Below are 27,760 nucleotides of genomic sequence, written 5' to 3' on the forward strand. Positions count from 1 at the left end.
ACAAGAATACTTTTGTTTTACAGTGCATCCCTTCCTAGGAAGTCTCATTAAAACACTCACTTTTTTCTAGGGGTGATTTTTGAATGCTGCACAGGAAAGGGAAGGAAATAATAATCTTAACTTTTCTTAAAGGATACCAGAAACATTGCTGGATATAATTTAAGATTAGTGTTTTTCTCTTTCATAGAAAGAACGTACATACTGGGACATGAGTACAGTTACAGCAAGTCTAGGTGTGCTAACAAAACAGGGCACATTCAAGTACAATAAGATTTGCTTGAAATTAAAAACAAACTACATGAGATTAAAGCATTAAAATCATACTCTCAATCTGAATACATGTTAAAAAAATCAATGCAGAAGTGCTAGCTCACATTTTTTACCATATTACAAAAGCAATTGGTACCCATGTCCATAAAGGCAGCAACAAAGCTGCTTGTCTATTGAAGATTACTACTGCAAATCAGACTGCATTCAATGCTAGTTGTAAAAACACCAGCTTTTTCACAAGTTGGTATCTGTACAAAATTGCAGCTTATTTCTTCACTTCTGTCCCTTCAAAAGTCTTTACACAGTAATGCTAAAATACCCAGCTTTGAGATCCTGAGTCAACATATTGCCACTTTCTTTTTGGTGGCTTGAGCTTCATAGTGTCAACTGACCTTGTGTATCCATTTTTTTTTTCCAGTACAGTCTCTTTCTGTAGCATGGGCAAGTATTTTTTAAATCTTCCAAAAGGTGTTTAAGTTACGATGTTAGAATGGCAGGACTTTTTCTTTAGGGAAGGAATTCAGTTGTGCTGCAATGTATTAGATTCTATAGGTGGAGCAGAGTCATATAATGTGTCTGTATCGTGTGTAGGCTCACCAGCTAATGTACAAGGGTTGGACAGTGTTCCAGCACCACAGTCACAAAAAAACCTAAAGCAAAATGAAAATCCAAAAATTAGCAAAGCGAAAGGAAGTAAGTGGGTAACACAGCAACAAGTGCACTACGTACCTATCGTGTCTAATAAATTCTACATCGTGTCCCTGATGGCACTTCTTAATGCAGTTCACACATATGGCGTTTCGGTCTGTGGTGTTACAAGTATGACATCTAGGAAGCAAAACCTTGTATTATTGAACTTGTCAGGAATCCAGAACATAGCATTTTATTACTTTATGGCCTTTAGCTCAGTTTTTGTGGCTGGCAACCGTCAGACAGTGAAGTGTGATTGTTACGTTACTTTTTAAAAAATATAAAAACAGGCCAAGTGGCCAACGCCCTTAGTCCCAGCATTTGGAAATAAGAGAGCAGGTTCCAGGACTCCACAGGGAGGCTTTGTCTCAAGAGTAGATAGCGCCTATTATCTTGGGAAGGATCAATTCAAGGGTCTGCAGTACAACTTAGTAAATACTTGTGCGCTTTACATGATATCAGTTTACAGTAGTGCATTTCCCCCTGGGTTTAGTCTTTGATTCTAGAGCTCAGTGCAAACAGAACCAAAACATGTTAAGCAATGACCTTTTAAAGAGAATCACTAACTTCCACTATTGAAGGGGATTTAGAAATGTACCTGTAGAAGTCGTGCATGGGATAGCTGGTGTAACTTGATATTTTATATAAACACTGTCCTCTACTAACAGCCTTTTCTATGGCATCTTGATTGTTCATTATTTTGTTATCTGTAAAAACAAAGTTATTTTTAACAGCTAGTCAAGGATACAATTATATGTAAGAATAGAAATAGGCTTTCCTGGTATAAAATATTCAAACTCTTAGATCAAGTTTAATCAGGAGGCAGAGGCAGGCATATCTGAGCTGAGGGGCCTAGAGAGTTCCAGGACAGCCAGGGCTATTACATAGAGAACCCCCCCCCCCAAAAAAAAACAAACCCCCAAGCTTAAGTCAAACTAACTGGCCATTTAAAATTGCTGCTAACTTGGAAAGTGATAGAAGGAATTAACAGTGGTTTCTAATTATAATTTTTAGAATAAACACACGCATACATACCTTTCATTGTCACATTAACACCAGATGCTAAAAACAAACCTCCAAATCGGTTGTTAAAAATCTGATTGCCTTCTAGTGTTGCAGTTGCATGATTTGTAATTTCAATACCTGAAGTGAAATTTACAAACAAGTAGATGCATTGTCATTATGCCATTCTTAAAAGAATCCCCAAGTTGAAAACAATGTCAGCTGGTACTTTTATTATACTAGTTTGCTTCCTATCTAAACAAAAGGCAAGAAATTTAATCACCAACAAGAACATTCATTTTCACTGACAGTGAAACAGTCCAACAGGACAAATAAACTGGAGGGATACTGTTAAAAGACTTACTGAAGAATGCAACAGATGAAAGCGTATAAAGGGGACAGAGCCCAGGGATACACTACACTTTCCATATTAAAAAGAAAAGCTGCTTTTAAGTAAAGAAAATACCAATTTGAGGACTCAAATTTATCTGTATTCCCAATCAGACTACAATAGAAGAGTCCAGAATTTCAAATAGTTCTCTTCTAATAACCAAATAAAATATATCCCGGAAAACCTTTATAATTACAGGCTGTAAAACAAGCCACATATAAAGAAAATACAAACCTGCAGCAAATCCATCAAATATTCTGTTTTTTCTTAAGACTGGATGACTATTGGTGCTGATAAGAACACCTGCTTGAGCGTTCCTGAAAATATCATTTTCTTCAAGGAGACCTATAATTAAAATATATTACAGCTGATACACACTGCACACATCATCGAGAGAGGGTATCATCATGTAGCCCAGCTGGCCTCCTGAGAGCTGATAACCTTCACAGTTACATACTACCGTGCCTCGTGCACACAGCAATTGTGCTAGCCTCATTGTGTTAGCCTTTTTTTCAGTTCAATAGAAAGCTTTACTGATTTGCAGACTTCTCATATTTCTTATTTCTACCTCCTTTCGTATGATACTCTTACATTCTTTTTGCTCATAAAACTAGTTTCTGAGTGTTTAAAGCCAGCTTGCATTCTCGTTTACTTGCCCTGTCTGACTACGTTACTGTACATTTGTGAACCTAGTACCTTTGCTTTATGTATGTCCTGCACTTTGTTACTGTCATTTTCACTGTGAGATTTTTTTTCATACCTTATACCACTTGTGAAAGTGTGCCAAGGAACCAAGACATATTAAATCCTTCCAACACTTCTATATAAGTACCTTCAAGGTAAGGTACACTAATTAGTAACAGCTACTTTACAGACAATGTGCTTTTAGGTGCTGACGTGGTTAAAGTTCTGGCTGCTTTTCTGGGGGACTTGGGTTTGATTCCCAGCACCACACGGTGGCTCACAACCACTTTTAACTCTTAGTTTCAGGAGTTCCAAAAGCTCTCTTCTGGCCTCTGTAGGTAACAGGCAGGCAAAGTCGTACATAGACTTTACATAATAGTTTTTGTTTTTGTTTTAAAGCCCCACTACCTGTTTTATAGTAAACCCAATAAATGTTATACATGGGCGTTTCTCTGTTTCAGTAGACATTTAAGTGCTGGTATTTCTGGGCATTGTTCTCGCATCCTTCTTCCTGCATGATAAATACCAATATACCTCCCCCTGGCGGGACTGCCTTGCCAGGCCACAAGCAACTTGATGAGCTGGGGTGGATAGGAAGAGGGAGTTTCTCCCTTTTCTGAGGAGCAGGGGAGGTGGGTGGGTGGGTCTGTGAGGTAAGGTGGGATGGGCTACGGCCGGGATGTAGAAAAAAAAAATTGTGGGTGTATATAACTGAGCACCAGCCTCAAACACATTCTCACTGTGCAGTGTGTGCAAGCCAACGAGACCGGAACAGGACATTAAGATTCCCTGGGACTGGAGTTAGGACTGTGAGCTACCATATAGATGGCAGAACTTGAACCCAGGTCCTCTGCAAGAACAGATAGTACTCTTAACCACTGAGCCATATCTCCTGCCCCATTCCCACCCTTTTAAGACTTTTAGCCCTTGCCTTGTAATCCATAATTTCTTGCTTGTCTTATACCGAGTCCCTGCTTCTACCCAGCTTGCCTGCATGTCTTCCTCACATTTTTGGGATATGGGGACTAAATTCAGGTCTTCAGGTCTGCACATGCGTCCACACTGACCCATCTCCTAGCCCTCTAATGTGATTAAGATAGCTAAAATCTCTGGCTGCATAGAGAAAACCTTACTCAGCTTTCACTTTTGTTTACTTCCTGCACCTTCTAAACCACTTTCAGTTTCCTTCAGATTCTGTTAACAATGTGCTACTCCATTTAATTGTAAATTTTATGGATGTCATAGTATATTTACAATCTTTAGCTATCTCTACCACAGTGATTGGTATAGAGATGTTCAATCACGCATTACAAAAATAAGTAAAAGCCAAACAATTACACTTGGAAAGTCCTACATGAGTTGAGTATTTGAGAAATAGCTCATTATTTTACTATAGGAACCTTTGCTCAACACTCTGCTGTAGGAAATTAATTTGAGTATTGGTGTATTTCATGTTGGGTAATATAGTCTTGGGTTGATGACATTGGAGGAACTGTACTTTCCGCTCAGCACTGTCTCCCAATCTATTTATGAACAGTTTACCCGCAGAAGGTAATTACTGCAGGACTCAAGGCAAACTGGGTTGGCTTGGTTAGTTTAGTTCTCCAACATTTACAAAATCAACACTTGTTTGCCATAGAGTTGCATGTTATCTAACATACTCATTAATTTGTCATATCTTTTGTAACTTGACTTTAACATTTATTAGAACAATAAAAGGCCTAGAGTGAGGATGTGCAACTCTACCTTCAAAAAAGCTTTCATGAACCTGGCCGAGCAGAGGTGGTTACAAACAATGGAAACACTACCAATAGTCCTTTGTCTAATAATAGGCACTACTTTCCTAAACCATCTGAGGATGTGATAAAGAGAAAGATTCATTTATTTCTAACACTTCAGTCGGAGTCACTCATCATTAAAGATAGAAAAGAACAAGAGAAAACTGGGTTTTTCACTAGTGCAGAATTAACAATACCTCGACCCCCATTAAATATACAGATGCCACCATCTCTTCCATCATGGATTTTATTTCTTCTTAGTGTAGGATTACTATCTGTTTTAATCCAGACTCCAGCCATTGCATTGTCAAATATTTCATTGTCTTCTATACAGCCTAGACCTATAAATGTAAAATTTAGGTACATTATTTAGAGGCATAATCCTAAAGTTTATTAACACAGAAAAAAAATGATGTAACCCATCTGGTTAAACATACCAGAATTATAAACTAGAATTCCACCATTCTGTCCTCCCCAAATTTTGTTGCGTCTAATTTTGGGGTTGCTTCCAGTCCTATGGGTAAGAAAGAAAGAAATACCATTTCAATCACTCCAATCTGCATGTCTCATCTTTTATAACTATGACAAGCCAAAATATAACCATGGCAAGAATCACACAGGGCCAGTGAGATGGCCCAGCACTTGACAGCATGGCTGATGACCTCAGCTCACATGGCAGAAGGAGAATTGGGCTGAAAGTTGTTCTCTGAACTTGACATCTGTACCTTTGCACACATACTTGCTCACATGCATATACAAACAAAAATTCTTTATAGATTAGCTACTAGTTAAAAGTTTGATTAATTCTGTTTTTCCCACACTTTGCATCACTTTGCTCTAGATTATGACTATATAGAGCCTCGAGCTAAGTTAAATGGAGGTTCTATGACTTTACATCTCTCCTCGTACAGGAAGTAAAAGGCTGAATTTATAATCATTAAGACTCTTAGGATTCCTGGCCCAGGGTATGGTGAGTGGTATATGCCTTTAACCCCAGAATTTGGGAGGCAGATCTCTGTGGGTTTGAAACCAGTGTGGTCTACATAGAGACCTTGTCTCAACAAAAATATCAAACCCCCACATTAAGACATAGAATTCCATAAACGTATTAAACATTACATGTAAAAAGCGTTCGTGCTGGACATGGTGTTACCCATACTTAATCCCAGCACTAGAACTGTGGAGACAGACGTAGCAGGACCTGAGTTCCAGGCCAGCCTGGTCTACATAGTGAGTTAAAGGGTTTGTTTAGTATCTAGATAGCATAAAAACAGAAGCTTCCATTCTACGGAATACCGACGGCGTGCCAGGCATAGGGATAAGCGCAGGTGTGGACTGCACAAGCATTAAGTCATAACTCTTGACCAAGGAAAATTAAAAGTACAAAGAGAACATGACCACAGAGAACAGAATGACTGCCGTTAAATAAGCAATTCTTACAGTCTACACAATCCCAGGTTCTTCCCAAAAGAAAACCAAGGAGACAGTTACCTTATCTGAACCCCTGAATACATGTGATTGTAGATGTCATTATCTTCTAGAACGCCGTGTCCGTTGTCATAAAAATAAACACCAACCTAAATTCGAAGGGAAAGAAATGAGCAACTCTTTTTCAGCTGATCCTTTTTAAAGCATTACTGACCCAAAGAAGACCATGTAAGTACTCTTGCCTGCTTGCCACTGTGTATCCGGTTTCTTCTCAGCACTGGCGTGCTGCCAGTTGTCACCCAGACTCCAGCCAGAGTGTTGCTGTAAACTTCATTCTCTTCTATTACGCCTTGTCCCTTTTCATGCTGAACAGAAGTTAAACTGGTTATAGTATGCGCTGACTATAGGAGAGTCTTCTGTGTGCGCCTCCCTGAAACAGCTCTGCTAAGAGCTGTAGTCTTCGCCTTTTTCAGTTAGGGGAGGAAATTATGACAACTTTGAAAATTTTTTCTAGTGCTGGTAACAACTGAGGACACATGGATGTTAGGAACATGCTTGACTACTAAGCAGTATCATCCAACATTCTTTACTCCACTGATTAAAAAAAAAAACAACAACAAACAACTTATTTATTGTGTAGCTGTGTAGATGTGTCGTGTGAACGTGCGCATGCCACGGCAGTGTGCTGGCCAGAGAACAGCTCTGTGGAGTCACTTCTCCTTCCACTGTCACCTGCTGCAGGGTGCTCAAAAGTACTCAGCGACTTAAGTCATTCATGTATTCAAAGGAAGACTAGGACTAGTATTTATTGTCTACTATTAAAGAAACAAATTTGTAATTCAGAAGTTGAATATAATCTTCTCAACCTGAATCCCTCACGTTTTTCTGTTTTCATTTGAGTCACTGTACTCTTCCCACTTTGGCTTTTTAAGTCCCACTCAGTGTCCTTCCTGTCTCTTGGCTCCGAAGCACAGGGATCACAGCTGCAGCCGCCGCCCCTGCGGGAGTGGGCTCTAGAGCGCAGGCACAAGCGCTGTACTAACGAGGCAAGCGCACTGCCGGTAGAGATACCATGCGGCCCCTGCTCTAAGCTTGTGACTCCCCACCCCAGCTCCATGCTGCGGTGACAGGCCTCCATACCTAGCTGTCCCTACCGTTTTTTAAAAAAAAAAAACAGTTGGGAATTGAACAGCTATTTTAATGTAAGGCTTGAGCATAGAAGCTAAGACAGGTGCTTAGAAAGATGTTCCCAAAAGCATGCGTGTACTCTTCCGGATAAGTCACTTTTGTAGTTTTCTTCTTCCTTCCCACTTGTATTGAGGCAGGACTTCATGTTGTCCAAACCCTGGCCTGGCTTAGGTGGTGGTGGGCATGCGACCCCTGACATGCAGTCCCTAGCCCTGGCCTTGATTTTTATGCAAGAGTGTACATATTTACAGACGTTAACTTACCACATAAATTCCACCATGCTGTCCATCGTGAATTTTGTTATGTCGAACAATGGGACAACTGTTTGTCCTAATCTGAATTCCTGCTAATGCGTTGCCTATTTAAAAATAAAATTTACAATGTTAATGTTTAGAGCCTTGGTAGTACAAAGTAAAAAATTTCCCATCAGGCAATAGTAATAATTTATGTACTAGATACTAGAGTTTTAGTGATCATTACCAGACAAAGCTAAGAGGACTAAAATATGAGCAGATGCAGAAGTGTGGCAGGCAGATTCCTATCTGAGATGAAGCCACACTGTCAAGTACTCTATTTGTTCTACTGTGACTCTGAGTCGGTATTTTAGCCTTTCCATGCCTGTCTTCTGATTAACAACTAGAGACATTTATTAATGTCCATCTCATAGAAGTGATGTGAATACCATGGATCTGACACATCAGTTTGCTGAATTAAAGCTTTAGTGAGGAGTGCTTCGCTTCTCTACTGAGCTCAAAGCAGACCGAACGTCAACCCACATAGTTTATTGTTAGATATTTAGTGATGTAAGAAAATCATACACAGTCCGTAAGATGAGGCTCTTCTTTCTGTTTTCCGGTGACATTTGGCCTAGTGCACTGAGTGACTGCTCAAGTTATCAGAGAATAATTTTTGGAACTTTATTTTTAAAAGATGTTATTGTTTTGTTTTGTGTGTTGAGTATTTTGTTCTCATGGATGTCTGGATCATGGACACCTTGGAGCTGGAGTCACAGATGGTGGCAGGCGCTGGGACTTGAACCTAGGTCCTCTCAAGAACAAGTGTTCTTAACCACTAAGCCATCTCTCCAGCCCCTTTATTGAGACTTTAATGAACATCAAGAAGTCGGGTTGTTCTTACTGCGGGGGCCTGCTGAAGAGCAAGAGCCATGGATCCATACTATGCCCTGGCCGTGGGCCTCTACAAGGCCACCGAGGGAGAAAGCCTATGAGAGAGTCAAGGCACAGCTGGCTCCATGGCACCTCACCAAACACACCAAGCTTATGTAAGACACGACCCGGGAGTTATGTGACTTCCTTTCCTAGTGTACTATGGAGCTGCTCAAGGTCTCCAAGGACAAGCAGGTGTTCAAGTTCGTCAAGAAGAAAGGCGGGAGCACAACTGAGGGAGCAGGGGGCTGAACAACGTCCAGGGAGCCATGAGCAAAGTAGAGGCCACGGACTGAGCCTGTCTCATCCGCCCCCACCTTCACTTAGTAAATCTGTATGTGTCGGAGGTATATGTGCACACGCGTGCACGCACACATACACACACACTCACAACTAATGTGTTTTATACAACAAAATCATATGCTTACCATAAATGTCATTTCCTTCAATAAGGCCTCGTCCATCACCGAAGATGTAAACCCCTCCTTGATTTCCATTAAATATAGAATTCCCCCTATAACATGAAATGAGTTTTGAAAAATCATAAACTTAACGAAGCGTGCATGAAAATCACATGAACACATGTACCTGCTATCACACCAAGCTCCAAAAGAGCATCTCAAACCTACCCTGAAACACTCAAAACAGTTTTTTAAAAGCTGTCTTAGAAATACATGATGAATATTAGCAATATGTTTTCATAAAGCCAATTTAACAATTAAAAATATAGGTCCAGGTGTGGTGGCACACGCCTTTAATCCCAGCACTCGGGAGGCAGAGGCAGGCAGATCACGGCCTGGTGTACAAGGTGAGTCAAGCACAGCCAAGGCTACACAGAGAACCTCTGTTTAAAAAAACCCAGAAACAAATGAAAACAACAACAAAAAAGGCAATTAAAAATAAGTCAGCTGAGTATGGCAGTACATGCCTTTAATTCCAGCACTCAGGATGGACCTTTGAGTTCAAGGCCTGTGTGGTACATAAAGAATTCAACAAAAACCCAAAAACCAAGCCAGGCGTGGTAGCACACATCTTTAATTCCAGCACTCAGGGAGGAAGAGGCAGGGGGATCGCTGTGAGTTTGAGGCCAGCCTGGTCTACAAAGCAAGTCCAGGACAGCCAAGGCTATGCGGAGAAACCCTGTCTTGAAAAACAAAACAAGGGCTGGATAGATGGCTCAGTGGTTAAGAGCACAGGTTGTTTTTCCAAAGGTCATGAGTTCAATTCCCAGCAACCACATGGTGACTCACAACCATCTATAATGTGATCTGGTCCCCTCTTCTGGCCTGCTGGCATACATGCAGGCAGGACATTGTATAAATAACAAATAAATAAAATAAGAAAAAAAGAAAGAAAAACAAAGCAAAAACAAAAAAACGCCCCCCCAATCAAGGCCAGTCTAATACAGGGAGACTAGGGACCCCACTAAAAAACAAAACAATGACCTATATTTTCAATTGCTCACAAAACAATGGTACAAACAACAGAAAAAAATGAAATAATTATATTCATTTAGATATAGTCAGAAAAACCCATTTTACAGCAACCAGATGCTCATAAAATTATATAATTGTGAAAGCGTGTCTGTTTTTTAAAATTATTTTTTCAAATTTTATGTGCGTTCTGCTTGCATGTCTGTCAGTCTGTGTGGGGGTGTTCGATCCCTCAGAATTGGAGTTACAGAGTGTGAGCTGCCATGTGGGTGCTGGGAATAGAACCTGGGTCCTGTGGAAGAACAGCCAGTGCGCTTAACTGCTGAGCAATCTCTGCAGCCCCACGCATGAAAAAATATTTTAAGAGTTAAAGTTTAGTAGCTCAACTTTTCTTGGAAGAAAAAAACAAAACAAAACCCCACAAAACCGTGTATCTGTAATTATGAAAATACCTTATTGTTGGGTCACTATTTGAGGTAATCCATACGCCTGCAAAGTTGTTTGCATAGATTTTATTCTCTATAAATTGTCCTCTTCCTTTTTCATGGACATATATTCCTCCAGTCTGCCCGTGGTGAATCTCACATCGAACCACCGTGGGATTGGCATAGGCTTTTACTTCAAAGCCTGCTATCCTGTTTCTGTGTATGTTGCAACTTTCAAAGTATCCCTGAAAAGAGTTAAAATCTGTATGTAAAGGCTACTTTCTAAATAGAAATGAAACAAAAGGAAAATATACATTAAAGTTCAAATAAAATACAGAAACGATACACATTTCTTTTGAGACAGACTTTCTCTGTGTAGCCTTGGCTGTCCTGGAACTCATTCTGTAAACCAGGCTAGCCTGGGAACTCAGAGCTCTGCCTGCCTCTGCCTTTGCTGGGATTAAAAGTATGTGCCACCGCCCCCAACAAATTTTCTAATTATGGTAGATGCATTCAAAGGTAGGAAAGAAAAACATAAAGATTTATTCAATGAATAATTACTTAATATGTATTAATCCTTTACCAAAAGACTGAAGTCATTAATACAAACAAACAAACCACTTATACACATCAGTTAAAATTTACAAATTGGTTGGAGGGTGGGGAAAATAAAATGTCTATTATATGCATAAATGCATAAAAGAGATATAGTTCCAATAAATCAATTTCTAAAAGATGGTCTACAGTTGGGCACTGTGGGCGGAACACACAGCCCTGGCTGTTTTACATGCTGATGCAGGAAGGTTACACTGTCCCAGCAGTTCCAGCTGGCCTGTATCAGAGAGGCCTCATCTCAAAACCAGTATTAAATGAACAAAACATTACAACCACTGCATCTGGTGGCCTGTGACCAGCACTTGGGAGGCAGAGGCAGGAGGATAGAGTTCAAGGCTAGCCTTGGCTACATGTTTGAAATCAGCCTGGGTTATATGAGATTCTATCTTGAAAAACAAAAAAACAAAACAAAAAGAACCAATCCAAGGTTCATTCATCCCAACACAAGGAACTAGCCACATTTGCTTTAAAATATAGTATAAAAAACTACATCTATTTTGTTAAGATATAATTACGGTATCAATTTTAAAAAAGCCAAAGTATGACGGTGCATGCTTACATTCCAGGCCTCAGGAGAATGAGGCACGGGATCTTAAGGGCAGCCTATGCTACACAATAGAGCCCTCCCTTTAAATAAAGGAAACTGGAGGGGCAGGGAAAGACTATTTTCATTGAAATCAATGTCCATAACCCAAATTATAGTTTACAGAACATCTGCCAAGTGTGCTGTGCTCTGAATAAGAGGACACTAAACTAATCTTACTACGGAGTGCCCTTGGAGTATAGTTTAAGTAACAAACGTTATTAAGCTGAGGAGAAGATCTTCTGTAAGTTATAAAGATGGTTTGTCTTTCTCAAGACTTAGGTAGGGTAGGGCTGGAGAGATGGCTCAGCAGCTCTTCTAGAGGACCCAGGTTTGATTCCCACAAGGTGACTCACAACTGTCATAGGTTCTAACACCCTCTCTTCAGGGCTCCATGGGACTACACACACGTGGTACAGACACACACGCAGGCAGAACCCACACACATAAGAGGGAAGGGCAAAAAGGACATGGCGATGAGCTGCTGTACTGTTCACAGGTGCAGTGTTTCAGGGGTGCCCTGAAATACCCAACCCACAACATCAAAACAACACACCTCTTCCCCAACCAGGCCCCCAAATATTTGGAACCTTAAGCCAGTCTCTGGAAGGTGATTAGGAGTACATAGGACCACCAAGGGAGCCTTCCATGATTGAATACAGGCTATCTTGTAGGAAGCAAAGAGACCAGAGTAAAACATTCATCTTTTTGCCCATATTATGTCCAGGTCACTTTGGATTTTTGCTCACAGGAAGGCTGTTATCAAATACAGCAACTTCATCCTAGATCAGAACCATGAGTCAAAATGAGCTTCCTCTACAGCAGCCTGTGATGACTATGTTACCAGAGACAGAAAACAGGCTAATACAAACAGCACAAATGGGCAAATAAGGCAGGGAGGTAAGCAATACTCTTACCAGTTTGTTTGTTTTGCCTGTTTTATTCATATTTTTTATATACATTTTTTATGTAGCCCTGGATACTCTGGAACTTATTTTGTAAATCACGCTGGCTTTGAACTTGGAGATGGGCTGTCTATACTAGCTTCCTGAGTGCTGGGATTAAAGGTATGCACCACCACTATTCCAGGTCCTACAGTAATAGTTAACAGAAACGATTTAGGCTTAAAGCATAAATCAGAAGTAGAAAACTAAGAAATGATTCTTTCGGGGTTAAAAATTACACCTCGGGACTTAAGCATACTTCAGCTATAGTGCGGCCATTCAGCATGTTTGTGCCCCAGCACTTTCACCACCCTAACGTAAACTATGGCTGAAACCTCAGCACTTGGAAAGAGAAGGGGGAAAAATCAGGCATCTAAGGTCATCTTTTGCTACATAGTGAGTTTGAGGCCAATCTAGGATACACGAGACCTTATTTCAAACAAACTGTTCTCTGTCTGTCTGTCTCCCCCCCCACACACACACAGTGTAGCACACTTGTCCACATACATACACACACACACATACATACATACATACACACACACACATACATACATACACACACACTCTCACACATACATACATACATACATACACACACACATACACACACACACACATATACATACATACATACACACACACACTCTCACACATACATACATACATACATACACACACACACTCTCACACATACATACATACATACACACACACTCTCACACATACATACATACACACATACATACATACATACATACATACACACACTCTCACACATACATACATACACACATATACATACATACATACATACATACATACATACATACATACATACCCTCTCACACATACACAGATAATTAAGTTTAGGCTTCCAGTTTAAAGTTATAAGAACTAAGAGTTGATGGAGGAGAGCCAAATTTCAATACAAGAAACAGGATCAACCTCTCATTGGTTAAGTTCTGAAATTTGGAATAAACACTTAAAAATCCATTAACAAATTCACATCTCTAGTTTAATCATTATTTTACAAAAATCAACATTCTTCAAATTGGGCATGGCTATGTACACTTTGTAATCTCATCTCTGTGTGTTCAAAGCCAGCCTGGTCTATACTGAGCCAAGGCTACGAGAGTGAAACTCTCAAAAAAAATTAGAAGAAACAAACAAGTTAATATTCTTCAATGTACTAAATATAAACTAAATATAAAACAAAGGGAGGAAAAATCAAACTGTAAACACTGACAATAAATTTGAAGACACAAAGGAACAATTCTTATTCTATTTTTTAATTGCTGTGTGTGTGTGTGTGTGTAAATACAGGAATCTTTAAGAAACTCATCTTTTCTTTGAAATAGGGCCCTTCACTGGGACCTGAGTCTGTCTAATCTGGCTGGCCAGAAACCCCAGAGAACCCTCTTGTCTCTTCTTCCTCAGGACTGAGATTGCCTAGTGTGGGCCACCTGCTTTGTTTAAAAAAAAAAGGGGGGGGGGCCAGAGACTGGGGGTTGAATCATCCTCTAGTTTTCATGCTTGCATGGAAAGCACATATTTTACCAAGTGAGCCATTTTAAGAGTTAATAGTGATGCCAGGTATGGTGGCATAGGCCTTTAATCCTAGCACTGTGGAAGCAGAGGCAGATGAATCCCTGTAAGTTCCAGGGCAGCCTGGTCTACAAAGTGAGTTCCAGGACAGCCAAGGCTACACAGAGAAACCCTGTTTTGAAAAAACAAAAAAAAGTAAGAGCAACACTGTGGTTTTGTGAGAGGAACAAAAGGTCTCCCTTTTTGACGCTGGTGAAAAACCCAGGGCTTTATGTGTTCTGCCACTAAGCCATAATCTTGGCCCCAGAATACCGGCTTTTGAAAGATAAATGCTAAAATACTTATAAAATAATGTTATCTGAATCATACCAATCCCAGTTAATTTTCAATTTAGCTTTAAAACAATCCAGAATATAAAGAAAGGAACACAGCATAAACATAGAAACAGTGAGAAGCAAAACTGGCTTTGAGTTATTTGTGGGCACGTCAGGACTCATGACATTATTCCCACCTCTGTGTATACTAGAACTATTTCATTAAAAAAATTTAAAAATTAAAATGAAGTAACGGAATCATACAAAACAATGGAAGTGAAGGGAATGCAGATTTGAGAAAGTCACACAACACTTAAAGGAACACACTACCACACAGCGAGCCAAGCTCCTAAAGAAAACACATGAACAGAAAACTGGAAAACAGTAAAATCAACATATGGATATGGACAAAAGCAAACCAACACCATAAAGTAAAGAAAGCAAAAGTTATCAGACACACTTGATGCTAAAAGGAGAAAATGTCACCAAATTGAGAGAAATATAACCCAATTGTACACTCAGCTGAATGAAAAAGTAACTGTCAGTCATTTTAAAGTGGCAAAAACTCAAGCTCCAAATCCATCAGTTCTTCTAAGAATGAAGAAGAAAGGGGGGAAAAAACAAGAGGAGGGGGAGAGCCAGGGACATATCAAAAAGAACCAAAACATAAAATTCAGGAATAGTCAGTGGGCATAAGGGGAATATGATAAATAAAATGTACACACAGATTAGCAGTCATGAATGTTCTCAACATTTACAGAAGAATCTATACGGCTGGAGAAACTGCCCATCCACGAAGGGCACCAGCTGCTCAGCTTCCAATGCTATTACAGTAGTTCATAACCATCTGTAATCCAGTTCCAGATGAGGCCCTCTTCTGGCCTCTGTGGGTACTGCACACATGTGGTGCACATACATGCAGGGAAAACACCTATATACATTAAAAAGTAAAAAAGGCTAGGAATGCTGGTGCAAGACTTTAAACCCAGTTTTGCTCAGGAGGCAGAAGCAGGTCAATCTCTGTGACTTTAAGGGCCAGCCTGGTCTACACAGTAATTTCTAAGCCAGCCAGGGCTATATAATGAGACACTATCTCAAAAAACCAAAACAGACAAAATTCCCCAGAAGATTTACGAGTGATGGGGTGAAGGTAGTTGAAACATATCTTTATTTCCCGCCTTTTTGGGGAGGGGGGTTTCAAGATAGGCTTTCTTTGTTTAGACTTGGCGCCTTGGACTCACTTTGTAGACTGACTAAGCTCACAGAAACCTGCCTGCCTCGGCCCGTTGGGATTTAAGGTGTGCGCCACCACACCTAGCTATCTTTCTTTGCCTCTGTTTGTTTTTGTTCTTTTGAGACAGGGTTTCTCTGTGTAGCTTTTGTTTTTAAATAGGAAGCTCAAACACACAACTAACAAACTTTGAAGTTGTAGCAACTTTTCTTCCTATTTTCTTTTAAACCATTTTTTTAAAAAACCCAAAAGTAGAAAATCATTTGGGTATATGTGTCATGTTACATAAGCACATGCATGTACACGAGTAAGCAAGCATGTATTTGTGCACAACTCTGTAGGCTAGGGTAAATACAGGTGTTTTCTTCAATTGGATTCAACTTAAAAAAAAAAGATGTGTTTTTAATTATATGTATCAGCGAGGGGGCATGTACACTCGAGTACAGGTGCTCTTAGAGGCCAGAAGCATTGGGTCTCTCTGGAGCTGAGTTACAGGGAGTTATGAGCTGCTACAGAGGTGCTGGGAACCTAACTGTGAGAGCAGTATACACCCCTAGCCTCTGGCCTGTCTCTCTAGCCTCTCCCATTTCATTTTTGAGGCCTGGAACTCACCCACTTGGCTAAATTAGCTGGTCATGAGCTTCTGGTATCCTCCTATCTCTGGATCCCTAATGCTGGGATCACAGGCAGTGAATGCAGTACCCAGTGTTTTAGATGTGTTTTGGGGTTCCACACCTGTGCAGCATGCACTTTACATATGGAACCATCTCCCCAACCCTTACCCTCTTGTGATTCATTTTAGGAATATCAGAATTAAAATTCTAGGACTGTAATATACACAAAAAAAGATAACTTGAAAAACTGAACAATGAATGCCCTTAAAGATAAAAGATAGAAAAGCAGGTAAGTTTAAAAGTTTATTATGATGTTTTTTGAAGTTAAATAAAAAAGGTGAACTTTAGAAAGGGCCCCGAGGGAAGGACATGACCACACATGAACTGCCAACACAAGCCGGCGGCCACAGCTGGCTGCAGCAGCAGTGGAGGAGCACAGCTCTGAAGGGTTCTCGAAGACTGTCACAGTACTAAAACAACTCCAAAAGACATGACAGGCCAGACATACACTCTTTTCTCTCACAAATCTTAATTCTTTAGAAATCCTATTAACTCCCTATTAAACCATGAACACTGGGTAGTTTTAAAAATGTTGTTACTTGAAAACTCAAATACGTGAGCAAGCACACCAAAGCCTGGCCTAAGGGAATGCAATAAGAGCCATTACTAAGGTGAGCTTTAGTAACGAACCATCAGCATAGACACTTCGCAAGTGAGGAGCTTGTACTCTGGCTAACGTTACCTTTGTACCTCTGATCATTTGTAAATGAGACAGAAGTACTCACAAATGTGACACTGTCTACAGAAAACACAGGCAAAACTATCAGCATACCGTTTCTACAGAATGACGAGTGCTAGCTCAGGCCTGTTACCAATAAGTATCCCCAACAGATAGCACCGCGCCTCAGTGCCCCTGGTCTGATCATCTAGACACCCTCTCTCAGGTGTCAGCACAAGAGCCGCACTATTCAATAAAACCTCTCTGTGTCTCTGTCTCTCTCGGTCATGGAGTTGCTACGCAGCCCAGGCTGGCCTTACATTTGTGATTCTACTATTTCGTTTTCCCAAGTACTAACATCGTATTTCACGTCTGTTTCTTATATACAGACCTCAGCCACAGCCTGAATTTTAGGTGGATTAGTTTTCTCAGATTATAGTGGTGACATGACACTGGCTAAGACAATCTAGGAATTTAGCTTCTGGCCTAAACTCTTTAGGTCTAGTCAGCATTTGAAAAAAACTCATCATGGTTTAATTCATCTGGGATCTGTTTCAGGTATAAACAAAGACAAATTTTTTTTTCTCAGGCTGGAGAGATGGCTCAGCGGTTAAGAGCACTGGCTGCTCTTCCAGAGGTCCTGAGTTCAGTTCCCAACAACCACATGGTGGCTCACAACATCTATAATGAGATCTGGTGCCCTCTTCTAGCATGCAGGCATCCATGCAGATAGAACACTCATATAAATCTTTTTTAAAAAATTTTTCTCTCTGCCACGGATAATATGTATATATGAGCCCACTGCTCTTAGGCAGTTTTATTAGGAAGCAAGAGCAGTCAGACTGTATCACAATCCTATCTGTCATCACTTTTCTCCAATTTCTCTGACGCCTATAACAAAATGTTGGCAATGCTTTATGAGAACCTGGAAATCACCTACAGGAAAACCAGACACTAAGTCAAAAGAACATCAAAATGAGTGTCTACAAACACTATTTTTGCTGTTGTTGTTGCCTATCAAAACAGAGTCTTACTGTGTAGGCCTGACATGCTTAGGACTATGTGCTGTGTGGCCCAGGCTGGTCTCAAGCTTGTGGTTACCCTTTTGTGTCCAGTGTGCTGAGATTACAGCAAGTGCCACTTCATCAATCTGTTGTTAACATTATTTTGGAATAATGAGCTTAGAGAACTCTAGAAAAGTATATAAAATAAATAGTGAAATTTATATGCTCTGTAATTTCTGCCTATTTTAGAACTGATATCGGATTATACTGCCTATTTTAGAACTGATATCGGATTATACTGTCTTTGAATTTATGCACGTTAAAAGACAGTTTGGTGTTTTTTGTTTAATTTTTTCCCCCTTGCGTGCTCTAACATATCCAAGGTTGGCCTTGACGTCAGATGGCCCTGACTCTACCTTGCACGGTTAGGATTATAGGATATTGACACACAGTCATAAAACATTTTTAGGAGAAATAAAATAGGAACCAAATTAATAATAAGAGGCTGGGTAGAACACCCCAGGTCACAGGTTAACCTCTAACACTGTCTCCACCAAAAAAACAAAAACAAGAAAACAAAACACAAAAAGCCCTACACAATTGGGACTGTTATTCCCAAAGTATAAACACTACAAGATAAGCCATATAAACACTCCACATACTCACTATGGTGCTGACTAAAAATGATTTTCTTTGGCCTCATTTTTGGAAAACCTTATTGTACCTGATGTCAAAAGAGAAATTTACACACACACACACACACACACACACACACACACACACACACACACACACACACACACACACACCTACCTCTCCTTCAACAAAAAAGCCCATAAGTTTCCGTATGATTTTTACACACATTCAGACTTGAGAACTAACTACTGGATTAGACTTCTGGATTAGACTTCAAACTTGAGAACTAACTACTGGATTAGACTTCAAAGATCACATAGTTTTCAATGAATTCTACCATAAACATATTTTTCTAGATATGATGTTTTGGTATGTGAACTTACAGAATGAATATTGCATGACTTAAAAATATAATGATATTCTTCAATTCAGAGAATCTGATATAAAATAACGCTTAAGGGTGAGATGTTGACTGGCAGAGCCAGCTCTTATCTTAACAAGCCTTACCATGCCGTGATCAAATGTGAACACACCAACATCACGTCCATGGTGAATGTGGTTCCGTCTAATAATTGGATTTCCATGATTTTTAACCCAAATCCCAGCTAATGCATTATTAGAAATTTCATTATCTTCATATATTCCCTATAAAAATGAGAAACATTAGTGCAGTTTCAAAAAAATTAATAAAGAAAATGAGTCAAAAAAAAAAAAGAGAGAGATCCAAATTAAATCAATACCTGTGCATGATCTGTTATATAAAGTCCAACATTTTCACAGTCACTGATGTTACAATGCTTGATAGTGGGACACGCTCCTTGACCACTTACACATACTGCAGAACCAACTATAAGAAAAATGATTTATACATTAAAAATCCTGTTGAGGAGCAACACATTGGCTTCATGTTATACGACACATAAAGAAAGTGCAAACCTGTGCATGTACTTCGGATGATACAGTGATCAATAACAGGGCTACAGTTCACTGTGATCTCTAAGCAGTGGTGTGCATTGTGATGCTGAGCAGACTTGTCATCAGGGTTGAACTGAAAAGCAGACAATTTATTTGTAATAACAGCTACTGAATTACCCAATTCAAAAAGTACTTCAAAATCAAAGATCTCTTACTCTTATTGTCATATATCCAACATAAGCATCTTCAGAACCCTCCATAAAGACGAAAGTTGAATCTCTAGTGTTTTCAATAATAACTTTGTCTGCAACTTTCCCAGGTGCTGTAGAAAAGACATTTTAAGCATATCACTATTCCATCAGTGAGGAAGGACCACACGCTCAGCCCACCCACTGCAAAAGGCCTCAGTCTAGGCTAAACTGCAGTTCTCCCCATGCCGCCTCCCACGTGGCATGGTGACAGCCTGTATTGTCACGTCCAGCTGAGAGGGGCTTAAAAACTATCAGTTGTATTGGACCAGAGAAACGGCTTAGTGGTTAAGAGAACTTCCTGCTCCTCAAGAGGACCCAGCGACTCAGTTCCAGGGATCTGGCCCTCTCTTCTGGACTACACACACACACACACACACACACACACACACACACACACACCATGCCCATACATAAACACACATATATGAATAAATAAATAAAGAAGACATCAATATTAAGCAGCAGGACTAACTTTTAGTTAAGTTTCATTAGTATTTATGACAATCTATTGAGGTTACTGTTTAATAACACTACACCCATACTCATGTATACTAGTATTTCTAACAAGATTCAACTATACCTAGTATTATTATCAAGTACAGTAACATATTAAGAAATAAACAGTCACCAACAGCTGAAGCTGGTGACAGAAAAAGCTGCCGGGGGTGGGGTAGGAATCAGGGCAAGACTTTTTAAATTTAGACTAATTTTCAATAGGTCCTCAATTTTTAAATTTACAAGTTTAAGGTTAAAAGAAGCAAAACACTACATCACTCTCAATTCCTGCCCTCCTATTTATGATGGAGAGGGGGGAGAGGGGAGCAGAGAGACAGTAAATGCAAATTTCATTAGTAAATAATGTTACTAGTTACCCTTAAAGTTGTCTACTAACTATATTATAAAAAAAAAAAAATTAAAGAGGGTGTCAAATCTTGAACTGACTCATCAGTATTTCTTAAGGAACTCGACTAATTTAAAAAGCATTTAAAAGTTATCATTTATTTCTTTAAAAACACAGCAACAGGGGCTAGAGAAAGAGAGATGGCTTAATGGTTAAGAGCCCATGCAGGGGACCTGGGTTCCAGTCCCAGCGCTAACATGGTGCCTCACAACCACTTCTATCTCCAGTTCCAGAGGATCTTTCACCCTCTTCTGACCGCTGCAGGCACGAGGCATGCAACTGGTACATGTATATGCAGACACACAGGAGCACATGAAATAAACAAATCCAAAAAACAAGAGCACCACAGCATGAAAACCGTAAGCCATAGTGCTGTGCAGAAGGCTTGTAGACTAAGTGGATACAAGGCTCGAGATTTGAGCCCCAGCAACACAAAAACAAACCAACATGCTTGTTTTCAAGGGAAAAATAACTATTTTTCTCTTTAAATGAGTAACTGACGGCAAATGGAGGAACCAGGGATAACAAAATTCACATACATCTGTAACTCTAACCTTTTCTGCTTTTGTTTTCCTCACACAGAAAAAGTGTTCAAAAAATTTCCACTGCTGTGCTTTCTGATCAGAGTCCAATTGGATTTTAAGTCACTAGCACTAAAAATAGCCCCAATATGTAAATGAGATAATACGAATAAAATGCTAAAATTCTAACAATATGAGTTTCAAAATACCTGCACCAATCATAGTGATTGGAGATTCAATGTATATCCATTCATCAGTGTATATTCCAGAATGAACAAAGATAAGCCCATCAAAATGTGCTTCCTGTACTCCACCAAGGGCATCTTCTATAGTATCATAATACTAGGAAAAAAACAAAACAAAAGTGTCAGTACTGAACAGTCACTGTCATACAGAACAGAAAGGTTACTACCTAAAGTCATAAAAATACAAATGGCAAGATTAGGTGTAGCCATAATCGTACAGAACAAACATCACATAATAATGAAAAGGGAGAAAAGGGGATGTCAGTGAAATGTTTTATTTGAAAATGTTATAACAAAACCCATATGCCAATTAAAAAATAAAAGCAAACTTACCAACATATTTTCTCTTCCTTTGTATCTTGCAGGGTTACTATAGAAATGCTCAGCAAATCCCGGCTTTACGTGTGCTCCTTTATACTATGATGTCAAAAAACAAGACAGAACGTTGTCTACCGTCATACAAACACTGTACCGCAGTGTAACATTTATTAACTATAAAGCAGTTCACAACTGCCCCAACTAATTTTCAGTCATCTAGCACATGAAGAGAATCTACTCACTCCTCCCAGTAAGACAGGCTGGCCTCAATTTCCCCACTAACTACTCTCACTTTGGCTGCGTAATGCTTTCACACGGGGGCTGCCCCATGAAGTGGAGGGCGGTCAGCAGGACCTGTGGTTGCTGCCACACTTGGTACTCAAAGTAAGCGCCCTCTTCTGCTTTGGCAAACAGAAAGTGTCGCAGGACTGCCAAATGTTCCCTGACATTTGAGAAAGCAAATTTGCCCCTAGCTGAGAACCAATCAAAATTGATGGACTATAAGAAAATTAAATTATAAAGGGGATGGTGTGTCTTTGGTTTTGTTTCTGCTTTTCAAGGCAGAGTTTCTCTGGGTAGCTTGGCTGTCCTAAATGTGCTTTATAGGCCAGGCTGGCCTTGAACTCTGAGACCTGCCTGTCTCTGCTTCCCTGAGTGCTTGGATTACAGAGGTGCTCACTGTGCTGGCGTATGTCTTTAATGCCAGCACAAGCGGAGGGAGAGAAAGTTTGTTCTTTGAGAGGTTTGTTTGTTTAAACTAATTTTTAAAGATTTATTTATTACATATACAGTGTTCTGCCTGTATACCAGAAGAGGGCACCAGATCTCATTATAGATGGTTGTGAGCCACCATGTGATTGCTGGGAATTGAACTCAGGACCTCTGGAAGAGCAGATGGTGGTCTTAACTGCTGAGCCATCTGCCCAGCCCAATCTTTGAGAGTTTTAAGATAGCCAGGAATACATAGTGAGACCTAATCTAAAAAAAGAGACATAAGCTATAGGTGGAAAATTTAAATTCCTAAAACCTACAAGCTTATGTACAAATTTAAAAAGATCCATTGGAGTCTGAACTGTTCAAGGTGCTAATGCTCCCTGGCTACTGACACTGTCTTTCCCTTGAGACAGTCCTACCATGTTCCAGGGGCTGGCCTTCAACTTGTGATCTTCCTGAACCCTGAGTGCTGGGATTCCAGGTGTATGGCACTTTGTCCAGTTTATAATCTATTCTTGGATTATAACCTGTTTAACTAAAAGCTTTAAATTATGTCTAGTTGTGTGTGGGCCTATATGTGTTAGTGCAGTTGGACAAAGGCCAGAAGAGGAAGGGCACTGGGTCCCCTGGAGCTGGAGTTACAGGAAGCTGAGGCTGCCCACCTGAGTGCTGTGAGCCAGACTTAGGTCCTTTAGAAGAGTAATACATGCTCTTCACCACCAAACCACCTCTCTAGCTCTGGATGTATTCATTTTTATTTTTTATAAAGAAATGTATTTAGAAATACATAAATCTGTATTTTCTGTATTGCATACCAACTGCTGGAAACTCTCTTTCCATGGATTTGGATGTTCATATTCTTCTGGATTAATCTGGTAAAATTTACCAGGTTCAGGATGCATCATAGGGCGGGTATACTCAAATACTTCCATATATAATCGTTTCCTGAGGGGGGAAGAGAAGAATTAAAGATTTCCGTATAAAATATCATCTAGATTAATAAAATATTAAGTTATCTGAACGACAGCCAAATTAAATACCAAAATACAGAAATTAATTAACCATTATTTCCTTGGAAGGTACTGATGGTACAGGGTCGTCTGTGTTGTCCAGGTTGGCTCCAAACTCCTGGGCCCAAGACAGCCTTGCCCTTCTGAGTAGCTGGGACCACAGAGACGCACAACTGTGCAGACAAAGTACCTTCTTTTTCTCCCTTGCAGACAGAGTCTCATCATGCAGTCATGGCTGTCCTAGAACTCATCCTGTAGACTAGGCTAGCCTTGAAATAACAAAGATCCACCTGCCACTGCGACAACCCAACTTTTTGTGTAAAAGTTACTGTTAGCAGAGACAGCTCAGTCTTTTAACTGGACATTGCACAGTGTGCCTACCTCTTTCTTTGTAGAAAGCCTTGTTTGCATGTGTATTTATTTACATGAGTTTTGTATGTGCCCATATGTGTACAGAAGCAGCCACGTGGTGCTGGAAACCCAACCAAGCCTCTGTGCGAGCAGTGACTGCCTGCCCCTTCTAGCCTCCCCTCGGGTTATCTTCAATTCCCCTACTTACTAACTACATGCTGTTATGAAAAACTGCAAAGAGTGAAAACATTTTCATAAGCAGAATGACTGGGCCAAAGGGAATATGCATGTACAGCATATATATTCACTGAGCTACTAGATTTAAGGTCTTATTTTAAAATTAACTTGAATGATTTTTTTTTCCTTTTGTTTTGTTTTTATTTTGAGGCAGGGCCTCACTATGTAGCCCAGGACGGCCTCGAGGCTCTGCCTGCCCCTGCGGGAACTGGATTAAAGGTGTGCACTACCATACCCAACCAGCTCAGCTTGTAAACGTGAAGCAGGGCTCCCTGGAGCAGCCTGCGCCAGCACCTGGTGTCTTACTTCAGCTGGTGGTTCTCTGAGAGCCCACACCCATGCACCTGTGTGCGCCGCTGTCTTCTGAGCACCTTCTTCATCCTGACACTTAAGTCTGTACTGAAATAGCTCTGTTAAACCCCAACTCTGCTTTAAAAAAAAAAAAAAGGTAAAAATGAAATGAGTTGCTGGGCATGGTGGCACATGCCTTTGATCTTAGCACTGCGGAGGCAGAGACAGGCAGACTGCAGATCGCTCTGAGTTCCAGGCCAGCCTGGTCTACAAAGAGAGTTCCAGGACAACCAAGGCTACATAGAGAAACCCAGTCTTGAAGGAAACAAACAAAGAAAGGACACGTGGTGGGTGTGGTGGTGCACACCAGCAGCCAGGCTGGGGCAGGAGAAGCCGGAGTTCAACATCCCTAGCTGCAGTCACTCTGAGGCCAGCTTACGCTACACAAGATTCAGTCTGCAACACTTCACCTAACTCCAGAAATAAAACATTTCCTCCAAAACCACTCAGTTGTTATGAACTTGTAAATAGCAGAAATAACATCATTTACTGGTTTATAAGTATTTCTTGGATTGACAAGTCCTTTATATTTATGATAATCAGGTAACAGAATTTATACATATTTTAATTTTCTTTTAATTATTTAATTGTAACTAGAAATTCACACTTCAACTTCCCTACCTGGCATTTTAGAAACCACATACCATATTTCAAGATAACAAGGAGCGACTTTTTACTCACCACAAAATTGGATCATTAGCAAGTTCACTGAAGCGTTTACACACACAAGCAGCTCTACAAAGATCCTGTTCCAGCAAATAAGAGAAGATTTTTAAAACTACTTCATCTGGCAGTTTTTCCTGAAGATACTGTTCAGCAGGTGCTGCTAAAAGAGATTATCAAACAGAACGTAAACAATTGATTTATCAAGCAGTGACTTCCTCCTCACTAAAGAAATTATTTTGTCTAACAAATAGCTTGTGCTTTTAATGACAATTTTTTTCCTTTTATCTTACATATGTACACACAGACACACAGACACACAGACACACAGACACACGCTGGTCTTGAACTCACTCTATAACCTAGGCAGGCACTTATCTTTTCAGCCCTGACCCCTGCACACCCCTTTAGTCTCTGAGGTAGCTGAAGTTATGCTGTACCACTTTGCCTGGCTGTTAAAAAAAAAAAAAGTTTGTATAAAAATAACAAAGGGGCTAGAGGGATGGCTCAGCATCGAAGGGTCTGCACTGCTCTTGCAGAGGACCCATGTATGGTTTTCAGCACCCATAACCTGACGCTCATAACCTCTTGTAAATCCAGCTCCAGAAAATTCGAGGCCCTCTTCTGACTTATTTAGACATTTATCATCATCATCATCATCATCATCATCATCATCATCATCATCACCACCACCACGACCACAGGTTTGTATGTAGCCCTGGCTGTCCTGGAACTCTCTAGACCAAGATGACCTTAGCTCAGAGATCTACTTGCCTCTGCTTCCTGAATGTTGGGGTTAAAGCATGTACTAGCAATGTCTGGGCTCAAATATAAACTTTTAAAACTCATTTTGCTTTTCTTCTTAGATTCCCATTCAAAATACCTGATAGATCTTGTGACTTTCCGGACACTCTTGCACGCTTTGCTCGATGACCAAAGTTTTCTGTAGTTGAAGTTGAGGCACCCTGCAAAACCAAAACGAAAACTTATCAGTCAAGTATTTCTACTGTCTGTAATAATTTTCAAAAACTGTGGCCCCCTCTCCCCCAAATTCTTTCATTATAAAAACAGTTACAAATAACTAACCTCCATACTGCTCTTCGTAGGGCACGCTGTTCTTTTTGGCAAAAGAGTTTTTCTACGAAGTTGGTATGGACTATTTTGTGCACCAGGACCTGATTCTTCTGCGACCATATCTGCAGGAACATCATCTGCAAAAGATAAAAAGAAAAGTGGTATCCATCTGTTTAATAAAAATCTCAAATTTGACAAGAGAAAGGAGCAACAGAATTTTTGTATGGAATTCCAGCCAATTGGATGGCTATCTGACAGATGCTAGGTATGTTATACAGCTCGTTAGACATTTTAAAAAGGAAAAAAATTGAAGAGATGTCTAGCTAAGGAGAGGAGGAAGACCGAGGAGAGTGAGGCAGGGGACCAGACCAGCAAGGGGTGCTACTGCAAAACAAAGTGGGGGCATCACCTATGAAGAGGGGCAGTTGAGTTCTGTGTAGGAGGCCCCAACTAGGCTGACATGGGTATCCACAGAGGGTGTTCTGATACACTGTACTAAAGGCTAAGAGCATGGAAAAAAAAAATCGGCAACAGGGAGGGGAAAGGGTGCCGCTTAGGCAGAACAGGAAGAGTCTCAAACAGCTGAGGTGATGGCAGAGATGGATTACATGGAAGACAGAGTAAATGACGGCCAAAGAAGTGAACACACAGCATAATGGAATAGCTGCAAATATAAAAACAGAAAGCATAGGCAAGCTCTTTGATGTTGAGGCTGGAATTAAGGGTAGCACACGCCTTCAATCCCAGCAGAGGCAGGCGAGATTGGTTTGAGTTCGAGGCCAGCCTAGTCTACATATTAAGTCCAGGACAGCCGAGGCTACAGAGAAACCTTGTGTCGAAAAACGGAAAAAATTAAAAAGGTCTAAGGTGTGAACTAATGATTTTCAACCACAGGTACAGAAATACAGATGTAAATATCTAGATGTTCAGGGAAAATGTGCGTATTATCCTCCGCTCTTCCCATAGCTGCTAACATAAAGCTTCCCAAAGTAACAAACATGACTAGCAGCTGAGTCTTGCTTCCAAACAGCATCTTCTGTAAAAGGAAATTTTCATAGCTGTTGGAGAAATGGGAGATCCCAGGGCTAGGGCAGGAAAGTACAAAATAAGCCTAAAATATCTTGTGGCAGAAATAAAGTACTTAAAAAAAAAAAGGTGAAAATGAGCTTGAAAAGACAAAATGGTGCTCAAGCATCAAAATAACCAAAACAAAGGTATAATCCATAAATACACTAAAAACTGTGACAAGTAAGGTACTTAAAGTTATCTATCCACAGATGAAGAGACAGAGTAAATGCCAACTATAGTAAGAGCTCAAAGTTAACACTAGAAAGACAAACTGAAACTGCACCTCCTGACAGTACACAATAGAATTTCTATGACGTTCCGGATGAAGATGGACAATGTGAATCCAATTATGAAGCATTAAACGAAACTGTTGGAGCACACAAATTGTCCTGTAGGATTTGAAGAGCGAGGGCAACTAAGTGCAACCTGTGGTTCCTGTGAAAACAACACTTAGCCACCCTACCCCAGTCAGTGAAACA

At 40.2% G+C, this 27,760-nt stretch overlaps 1 protein-coding gene across 4 annotated transcripts in view; it reads right to left on the reverse strand.

Moving 5' to 3' along the window:
- Positions 1-153: 153 nt before the first annotated feature.
- The window catches only part of FBXO11 (F-box protein 11), an 83,865-nt gene continuing 56,258 nt past the window's right edge, over positions 154-27,760 (reverse strand). For 3 of the 4 annotated variants that reach the window (XM_084791910.1, XM_084791913.1, XM_084791912.1), the window contains exons 2-23: positions 26,226-26,350; positions 26,023-26,104; positions 25,158-25,302; positions 23,343-23,472; positions 21,829-21,912; positions 21,460-21,592; positions 19,793-19,899; positions 19,599-19,710; positions 19,403-19,509; positions 19,170-19,307; positions 10,483-10,700; positions 9,026-9,111; positions 7,695-7,789; positions 6,486-6,608; positions 6,307-6,392; positions 5,253-5,329; positions 5,013-5,156; positions 2,588-2,698; positions 1,996-2,103; positions 1,559-1,667; positions 1,000-1,098; positions 154-920 (exon numbers count right to left, since the gene is read on the reverse strand). In XM_084791910.1, coding sequence (XP_084648036.1) covers positions 791-920; positions 1,000-1,098; positions 1,559-1,667; positions 1,996-2,103; positions 2,588-2,698; positions 5,013-5,156; positions 5,253-5,329; positions 6,307-6,392; positions 6,486-6,608; positions 7,695-7,789; positions 9,026-9,111; positions 10,483-10,700; positions 19,170-19,307; positions 19,403-19,509; positions 19,599-19,710; positions 19,793-19,899; positions 21,460-21,592; positions 21,829-21,912; positions 23,343-23,472; positions 25,158-25,302; positions 26,023-26,104; positions 26,226-26,350 — 2,549 coding nt within the window. In that variant the 3' untranslated portion in view covers positions 154-790. The remainder of the gene's footprint in view (positions 921-999; positions 1,099-1,558; positions 1,668-1,995; positions 2,104-2,587; positions 2,699-5,012; positions 5,157-5,252; positions 5,330-6,306; positions 6,393-6,485; positions 6,609-7,694; positions 7,790-9,025; positions 9,112-10,482; positions 10,701-19,169; positions 19,308-19,402; positions 19,510-19,598; positions 19,711-19,792; positions 19,900-21,459; positions 21,593-21,828; positions 21,913-23,342; positions 23,473-25,157; positions 25,303-26,022; positions 26,105-26,225; positions 26,351-27,760) is intronic. The other variant, XM_084791911.1, reaches the window with a different exon arrangement.

The sequence above is a fragment of the Acomys minous genome (assembly GCF_964271855.1).
Source record: "Acomys minous genome assembly, chromosome: 8".
NCBI classification, from domain to species: domain Eukaryota; kingdom Metazoa; phylum Chordata; class Mammalia; order Rodentia; family Muridae; genus Acomys; species Acomys minous.